Below are 9,695 nucleotides of genomic sequence, written 5' to 3' on the forward strand. Positions count from 1 at the left end.
ATTAGCAGTCAAGCGATGCAAACAATTTGTAGCCATATTTGAGACTACAAGGATTTTTTTGAAAGGTTCCCTTGTCTGTCTTTAGCTGCCTCCCTAACCTCTAGGTTATTGATGGTATTGTATTAGATGTTTAATAAACAAATAGGATCCGAGTCTGAACGAAAACAAAGTGTTTAACCCGAATTCTCCGTGGACATTACAACTATTGGACAGTAAAAGTATTACAATTAGTGTTTCTAGTTTATAAAGGTCAAAGGTAAAATATGACACCACACCCAACTGATCAAGTGATCCAACGTTTTCATTTGCAAATCTGTAATCCACACATTTTGTTCTCAAATTACTTATATTTTGGTCATTGCATTTCCAAAAGCAAAAGAAACATTTAAATAAGAATGTTGTAATTCCATAAATAGTTTCTTTTAACTAGCACATACACACAAATCTTTGATCAATGTGCAAAGATTCCTTTGGGCAAGATAAGTCCCCTTCTCCTGGGTACAACACAGCTGAGCTTGGAGTTTTCACTATAAGCACGTCCCACTCACAATATGGTACTACACACAGCCCTCTACCAACTGAACAAAACTGTATGGACACCTACATAAACTGTACATTTCATGTTATGAGTCCATTAGGCATGTCTTTGCTTGAAGCAGTGTACTCCTGAGCAGTCCCATATGCCCTTAAATAATCAACACAGTTTAGCCAAACCTTTTATTTGCTCAATTCATTCCACAGAAAAAAAAAGATCTAAATCATAACACATTTGTGTACAAAGTTTGTATTATTTGTAAACTAAAGCTTGTGTCTTTAGTTTGAGAGTTGAGGAAAGGTAGATATGAAAAACCAAAATCTCTCACCATTTCAAAAAGATAACAGGACAGTATGTGAACACATATGCAAGTGTAACAATCAGTCCCTAAAGAAGGAATAAGTAGATTTCTGAAGCATGGAATACTACAAGGTGACATCATTATGGCTCCCAAGCTAGTGATGCCTTTATCTTTTCTTCAGTGGTTGGGTCCAATATGCAGGTTACCTCCCGATCTGGTGTCAGGGTAAGGTACTGACCAGAAAGTGAGCCAGAAATATGCACGTTGACAAACAAAATTGAAAGCTACTAATTGCTTCTTTAAACTGAAAAAGTATATAAAAAATTATAATATTAAGTTTAAACAAAAGTGAAATGGGAAAAACAAGTCTTTACATTCATTTATGCATGTTGACAAAGTTTTGCATGGTATTATGTGTAATTAGAACATTGATCAGAATAATGCACTTAATAAAAATTGACAGACAATAAAAAAAGTTTTTTTTTCTTTTTTCAAAAATCATGTTCATAATGCAAAGTTTTTTTGTTTGTTTGTTTTTTGTGTGTGTTTGTTTTGTTTTGTTTTTTTTTTAAACAGATTCCAGTATCTGTACAATTCATTTCCAGTTTTTTCACTGGATTGTATCGAACTGCTTGAAAACAACTGGTGGTATTTACACCTTATCTCGATTTAAAGTAGAGAAATGCTGGTTCATATTACCTTCAATAGTAAAGGACCTCCAAGTGAGATTTTTAATAATGTCTTTTCTAAGCTACACTTTTTAAACACGTTTTTAAACACGTCTCACTGTAGTTCCTCTCACTGTTTCTAAATCAGCATTTTGAGCATGAAAGCCAGACCAGCTCATATGCTCAGTTCGTCAAATCATGATATGGCTGCGTTTGTTACAAATGCCTCAAGCACACTAATCAAACACAGCTATTACATAGGCTCAAACACATCCAAGAACTTTAGCTTGTAAACAATAATGGCCGTCTTTGCAAGGCTAAGCACCATTATTTGTTTAATCTTGCATGCGGCTCCTCCACGGTCTAAGAAATGCCTAAACGATAATGTACAAACGCAACAGTATTTGAGGCAGGAAGGAAGATTCTCCTGCTAAGTTGATCTCCTAGTCATTGCTGGTTTTACATATAAATAATGAACAAATCCAGATTTTAAAAAAAGACAGTCCTCTCAAAAGATTGCAAGGCTGGTTCTGCCACTAGGGTTCATTGGATGCAAAGCCCCAATTGTAAGAATGTAAGTATTTCTACTTGTAGTACCTCACTGAGGTTGTGCAACATGCACTGGGAGAAACACCCAATACAGAAAACAAGAGACTTAAGTTTTTTTTTTTTTTTTTTTGAGGAAACAAAAAGTAGTAAGGGATCAGAGAGGATGGATGAGGAGTACCCAAACAAGTCAATTAAAAGTATACAGGGCTACAGGCTTTGTGGAGCAAAACTTTCAACAAGATTTACGTTCAAGGTTTCTTGAAATGAGTGCTCCTCCTTACCACGTACAGGACTAACAAGGGGAGGGGGAAAATCAAATCTAGTTCAGAAAGACTGAATTGGCCTTGTTTCAGCTGAACTGTATAACTAGAATATCTATCATTTTTATTTTGCTACAGTATTGCACATCCAGTACAAATGATTACAAATGCAGGGTAAATGTAGCTTAATAGCATATAGACCTAAGCACTATAGTCAATAAATCTGAAAGTAACTTGCTATTCAGGCTAGGCAAGGTCCTGCTCAATTGAAATGTTTAATGTATAAGATTGCAGTTGGTCCAAATGATTGGTCTTATCAAATGCAAGTAAAAAAGGGATTATTTGGCATTACATTAGTTAATCTACTGTAAATACCTGATTGGGTTTAGGAAATGCCATAAAAGTTGACATGGTGTTAACTGTAACTGTTTTCTTTTTCCTTTTTTGAGAGAATGTGGTGTAGTGTTCCCTCTCACATCCTCAGAAAAACAAAACAACAAAAGGCCACAGAAGCAACATTAAGTTGCTCCAAGGTTTGTTCTTTCCTTTTACAGTATTATGAAATGAACTGGCTAGAGCCACAGGCAGAAATACCTGTCTGTGACAGAAATGCCTGTCCTTGACAGAATCTGACATATAAGGCAAACCAAAAAAGGTGGACAAGCCCACAGTCTTAAGATTGTGCAGTCCAGTAGGCAAAGGCTGCCCTTGTATGCTCATATGGTGCAATTTTTTCAGCTTCTCTTTATGACTGTGAAATTCAGGTGATGGCAGGAGGGAAGGTTGTCCTAGGTCAGTGGTGCAAAAGAGCAACGGCTACCCAAAGCTCCCACTAGGGGGCGCTGGAATCAGTGGCGCAGAGGCAGGGATGGCAAAAGGTCATCTAGCAGGTTCCACTGGCAGAATAGGAGAACTTGGGGAAGTGAGGTCTCCTTTCACTGTCAAATGGCTCCATGTTTTCATCTGAGAGAGAGAAAGAAAGTCAGAGACACAGCACAAATTTGCTTTGTTTACTTATTTGTATGTTCCAGCATTGGGCACTAAAGAAACAACAAGCAATATAGACATTTATCCATATAAATATATGAACTCATCTCATGATTAATAATATTTGATGACCGACAATAAATGAGAATTTTTACAGCAACCAATGAACTGTTTAAGAACTTGAACACCATGAACTGAGGACACAGCTGGGACACAATGAGAGCTTAAATGTTTGGTATATTGAGGAGACAAACTTGTAGCACCTTCTCCAGGTGGTGTGATCGTGATGGTCTGCGCGGTGAATTCCTCGTCAAAATACCTTGTGTCTGTCTCTGAGGTAACCTGGGGCTTAAATGGAGGAATCAGCTGAGAGAAAGAGTGTGTGTGAGAGAGTCAGAAAGAGAGGGTTAGGCACTTAAGACATCATCAGACAATTTTATAGTCTTGCTAAACTGATAACATACTTTGCTGTTAGTAAAAAAAAAAAAAAAATTATAAAAAAGTCTTTCACACTACATGGGATAGACAGTAGTCTGTGTTGACACAAACACTCACAGCTGCTGTGTGCACTGGGTAAAACACAGGGAGGGGAAGCAGACACTAACTTTAAAGAGAGGATTACCACAAGACTAACCCTTATTTACAGTGTGGGGCTACAGCTGAGGGTGTGATCACACCAAATCTGTGTGCCTACAGCTTTCTGTAGAAGCTAGGTCAGCGATCTAGGTTGTGGCAAGCTGTAACATTGCAGCATACTTTAATCCACTTTGGCTGAAGGTCAAATCTAGATCTCTGTGACAAGCCAGTGAAGAATGTTCTAGTCTTATTTTAAAAGGAAAGGACTGTAAATCCATTTCAACTTAAAAAGAAGCATTGAAGTAAATCAAGGTATGGATTTAAGCAGCAATATTTTGGTTTTGGTTTTTTTTTTTTGTTAGTTTTTTTTTTTTTTTTTTTTTTTTACCTTTTTTTCGTAAACATCTTGCCACACGATTCCAGCAAAAAACTTGTGCTTCATGATCTCTTTCGCATCATCAGGCCCACCCCCTAACCTACAGGAGCCAATTCACAGACACAAGCATTACAAGAACAGCTCTGACAGTGGTGCTACAGATAAAAACAGGGTCAAGGGTCAAGGGCCCTGCAACACTTTTCATTCACCGCAACACATTGTAATTTAGCAAAACCGAAACTGGTTTATGCCAGCACAACCAGGCAGACCCGACAGATGTATATCTGCTCTGTGACCACATCTAAATATACCCAACATTATACCCAGTGCTCTGACGCAGTGTTCAAACGAAAATGGCAGGAAACGTAGCCACATGCACTGAAGGGCTGGCCCAGGCTGCTCACCTCTGCTTGGGGTCTTTCTTCAGGAGGCCAGAGAGCAGTGACTTTGCGTCGGGAGCGAGCGTCCGGGGGAAGCGAATGTCCTCCATGAGGATGAGCTCGAACAGGCGCTCGTGGTCCTGGTTGTAGAAGGGCAGGCGGCCACACATCATCTCGTACATGACCACGCCCAGGCCCCACCAGTCCACGGCGCGGCCGTAATCGTTGTCCTCCAGGACCTGTAATAGACGGGCATCGGCGGACGGTGGTCATTATCCCAGTCAGCTTGCAGACAATATCTAGCGTGGCATATGGCGGCCACCATCGTATCCCCTCTCTGGGTGTGTGAAGGCTGCCCGGGCCCATTTGCAAGTAGGAGTGCATAAGCCTGTTCAGCACACTCAGAAAAACAGACCGTTCAGCTCTGACCACCCCCAGGTGAGGCAGGAACTCTGCCAACAAGCCATTTCAATGCCAGCTACACTCTCCAGAACCCCTGGTCACAGGCAGCTAATGGCACAGCTGTGATTCAAACCTGAAGCACAGCTGACATACTCATCTCTGGGCTGCTATTACTTTTTGTGCCACTTGGGGGCACTGTAATACATCATTAAAACATCTTTATTGGCCAAAACCTCACTGCCCAACATATAATGAGGATTAACACACTTTAGGCTAGACATTTTAGATGTCCTGTCCTCCAGAACTGCCAAAACAGAGATAGCAAATTAAGTGCACGCATGTAAATAACTGAACAGCCATTCTTGCTGAACAGGGTCATGACATTCAGCATGCTATTCCACTTCCCCTGCACACACCACTCATACATGCACACTGCCTCTCACTGTAGACGCACGTCTAATTGAATCAGTTACATTTAAAAATGAGAAACACTCCAAAACAGCTGTAGTTGTCTGAAAGTGTTGCCATTCTTCCTGGATGGACTTTTTTTCTTCATGGTAAAGCAAGAAAACCAGAACACACAATTAGGAGGAGAGAGAGCAAAACAGCTTTTTAGGAAGGAACACCAGGTTAGCGAGTAACTCCATGACATCACAGGGCCCCTCCCTGACCCATTCAGATATGCCTCTTGCCATCCACTGTGAACAGCCTATAAATGGGTTCTGATTTCGTGAGGGCGCCCCTGTCCCAGTTCTTTGGGAGCTTGTGGCCAGGCAGGACTTCCATCTGGCACGCAGGGCCAGAGGTAGCGTTTCCCTCTGGAGCCCAGAATACTCAATAAACACCGGCTGCAGTTACCAAGAGCTGCAGATGTGAGCTAAGGTTGGGTCTAAGCTAGGGAGAGCATGACTGGACTGCAGTGAAGACCAGCAGAAGTTGGTTATGCCAAGTGAGGATGTGCTGGGCCGGCTAGCCCGCGTGAGACGCTGGGCCGGCTAGCCCGCATGAGACGCTGGGCTGATTAAACATGTTAAAAAACGATCTCATCTGTACCGCGAACACAAATGCAGTAAACTAACTTTGCTACGGGAAGAGGATGATGTATTTGTTTTTCACTTGTATTTCAAGTAAATGAATGCAGAAATGCCACTAGCATCCCAATTTAACACTATGAAACAGCTCAGGAAATCAAACCAAATGAATACTGTTAAAACGACAGTGTGCTCTGATGCAAAACAACTGCACACACAGCTCCCCCCCCCCCCCCCCCAGGACATATGCCGTCATATCAGTTTCTCATTATGGACACTGCACTGGGCCAAAAGAGTTCGAAGGCAAGACTTTGGTGAAGTAGGGTGTGGTGATTTACATATTCTACTTCAGCGGTTGGCATCACGCATGATATAAGCGTGGAACACCAAGTAGATCTGGAAAAGGAAGCAGACCTCGGAAAACAAAGAGAGCTTTGAGTTACTGTGGGCTAGTGAGGTAAACTTCCAAACTGCTCCCAAAAATAGGCTCGCAGATACCCGGCTGAGTATTAGATTTAATCTTGGACTGTAGAAGACGGTGCCACGAACATTTGAACGAAACAAAACGGTGTGTTCTCAAACACACGCAGGAGTGCATGCATGTGCACGGCGCACCGACATACGTGCAGGTACAGCTGGGGGTTGCAGGAGTGTGAAATGTGAGTGCACGTATGTGTACATCACAGCATGTGTACACACCAGCATGCGTGCGGTGTGCGTGTGTGTGTGTAACCGCTGTGCTGCACGGAGGGCAGCCCAAACGCTCTGGGCCGGGGCGGTGCGGCCCGGCGGTGGTAAGGTGAAGCCGGCGTGCTGCTTGGATTACCGGCTGCCTCTATTTCCAGCGCCGCGGTCGTGTGACTCGCCCAGAGAGAGCGAGACAGCTGGGCCTGCAGCTGCCCCATATATGTAGAAGGACGGCACAGCTGTGAAGCTGCCAGGAGCCCAGGAGCCAAGGGCCGGCCCTCACCCACGCAAGCGTGGCCCCGGCTGGGCTTACAGTTACACCCCCCCTCCCCCGCCTGGGATGGACGGTGGACAGGGAGAAGAGGGGAGATAAAGCATCGAATCTGAAGACTTCTCATCGTCACTCCAGACTCTCGAATGAACGCAGGTGTTCTTACTATGCCAGAGGTATAAGAAGTCAACCTCGGTGCCCGGTTGGCCTAAGCGCTTCTCCCTACACAACTGGGCATGGTTCCCCTTGTCCTGTGCGTACTCTCAGCTCGTAGACATTTCCCCTGATGCAAAGCTTTTGTGATGCTCCGTCTCACCCCCTTTCGCTAAAACCCGAAGTTCACTGAGACGGCACCTGACTGGAGCACCACTGGCCATGTCTCCGTTTTCCTGCCCCTGTCCCTCTCGCCGTCTCTGGGCCGGCGGAATATTCCCAGACGTAACAGCATTCCAGAGCGCCGCGCGCAAACAAGAAGGTCATTGTTTACAGCGGAACAACCTGTAACACTGCCTGGACGGCCCTCGGAGAGGCCGCCCTGTTTCCATGGCAACGCCCCCTTGAAGGCTCCAACTCCAGGACGATGTTGTCATGTCAACATGGTTTGGGGGGGGGGTCTGGATGGAAAGCATACCAATTTTGGGGGTGCAGATGACTTGTCTATTCAGGTAGAAGGGTCCTGAGACATCTCAGCATGGCGAAAGGATTTAACGGCCAATTGAGGCATTAGGAAAATCCCTTGCAGGTCAAAGATCCTGGTTTCGGGTGGGGAAGCAACAGCCCACAACCGATCCGGTCACCAGCGGCATGAAGGCTAACAGTGTATCAGGTGGCCCCGCTCAAACGGAGCTAAACACGCAGCAGACCCAGTACTGGTGACATCACTTTCCAGAACTTTCTAGGCTCAGTGACCTCACTGGCAACCCACCCTCCCCACACTCACACACCTTACTCTCATTATCTCTATTTTAGTGCTCTTTTCTGGCATGATCTGTGCCTGTGCACCCAACATGGAACTCAAAAGTTTTGATTGATTCTAAAAATGCAGGAAGACTCGCAGGTCACGGTTATAAATTTTGGCAACCCTGCTCAAGGCTCAAGAATTCCACAATTTCACCAATTCCTGCTGTCCTAAATCAGTGGTTCCCAAACTTTTTCTGCCGTGCCCCCCTTTAGTAGATGAGAATATTTTTGCGCCCCCCCTACACCCCCCCACCCCCCCCCCCATATTGACTAGGGATGCACCAATTCACGTTTTTCACTTCCGATACCGATTCAGATATCTGAGGCTTCATATCGGCCGATACTGATCCGATACCCAGTGGCGGACTTAGCAATTTGGGGGCTCAAGGCGAAATTAGGTAGGGGGCCCATCAAACATTAATATGCGAGAAATAAGTCAGCTAATCAGGGGGCCCCTACAGTGGGCTGCAGTGGGAGGGGCCCAAGGCAGTTGCCTAGCCATGCCTCTATGCAAAGACCACCTCTGCCGATACCGATCTGATACCGACTTAAAGCATTTTTTTTTAAACACAGACATACTGAATTACAAGTTTATTGAAAACTCTGCACCAGTATAGCACACTTAAACACACATAAAACATGTAAAAACAACACAACTTGCATTTGTTCAGTCAGTGCAATTATGAATATAACATCGAATGTAAAATAAATAATACCAAAGAACCTGAAACTTACAAAAACAATAGGTTCACAACTTTGGTCAAACATGAAAAAAATAAACTGCAAGAAACCTTTTAAATGGTTCAAGAATTCTAAATATAATTTAAAATAAATAAGGAGATGAAATAAGAGAAACAGCAATACATATGCGGCTAGTTTGCAAGCGCAGACATCACGCAGAGCACAAAGCATGTAACGGCCAGAAATATGTGTACTGTCTCTTTAAGGGAGCGAGTTGAGCGCGCGTATGGAATATTGTTTTTTAGCATTCTGCCGTAGACCGAGTCAGACCACTGCTCTTTATTTTATTTCTGTAAGTAACACATTAAATGAGCTTTGGACAACTCACCAGTTCATGTATGAACAGTGAAGTATTGCTGGAGCCCAGGTTTATTTTGGTCAACTAGCAAATAAACGGACTAAGTGGAATACCACCAGCGCGAGTATTAAGGTTGAACTAACTCCGAAAAGCAAGCAATACAAGCATAGAATTAGACTGAATAGATCTATTTTTATGGATCGGTCACATTGTCCCCGATACCCGATCTAGAATTTTTTCAGATATTAATATCGGAATCGGTGCATCCCTAATTGACACATGTGCACGTTTTACTTTCAAGCTCCGCGCCCCCCCTGCAATAGCTCCGCGCCCCACCTAGGGGGCGCGCCCCCCACTTTGGGAACCACTGTCCTAAATCATAAAATCCAGATCAAATGCTTATTCGCTTTCCCTCTTGGTTTCCCGACGTCTACACCCAGGGTGGCTCCGTGGCCTCCAGAGGCCGGGTCAGATGGAGGTACGGGGGGCAGCAGCTGGCTGATGGTGCAGCTGCTCTGGTGACCAGCGGTCTGCTCGGGTGGAGGGTCACGTGTCGTGGCGATGCCAAAAGCCTCTCGCACCGCATACCAAAATGGCGGGGCGAAAGACGACGAGCCCGCAACTGTGTCAACATGGGCACCCTTCTCCCGGAAACATTCCTCACGATTCAGGC

General features: G+C 44.2%; 1 protein-coding gene across 2 annotated transcripts in view; it reads right to left on the reverse strand.

Annotated features, from left to right (window-relative positions):
- Positions 1 to 703: 703 nt before the first annotated feature.
- The window catches only part of akt1 (v-akt murine thymoma viral oncogene homolog 1), a 40,519-nt gene continuing 31,527 nt past the window's right edge, over positions 704 to 9,695 (reverse strand). For both annotated transcript variants that reach the window (XM_076977945.1, XM_076977946.1), the window contains 4 exons: positions 4,657 to 4,871; positions 4,265 to 4,352; positions 3,564 to 3,666; positions 704 to 3,276 (listed from right to left, as the gene is read on the reverse strand). In XM_076977945.1, coding sequence (XP_076834060.1) covers positions 3,197 to 3,276; positions 3,564 to 3,666; positions 4,265 to 4,352; positions 4,657 to 4,871 — 486 coding nt within the window. In that variant the 3' untranslated portion in view covers positions 704 to 3,196. The remainder of the gene's footprint in view (positions 3,277 to 3,563; positions 3,667 to 4,264; positions 4,353 to 4,656; positions 4,872 to 9,695) is intronic.

This window comes from Brachyhypopomus gauderio, chromosome 17 (assembly GCF_052324685.1).
Source record: "Brachyhypopomus gauderio isolate BG-103 chromosome 17, BGAUD_0.2, whole genome shotgun sequence".
Classification (NCBI taxonomy): Eukaryota; Metazoa; Chordata; class Actinopteri; order Gymnotiformes; family Hypopomidae; genus Brachyhypopomus; species Brachyhypopomus gauderio.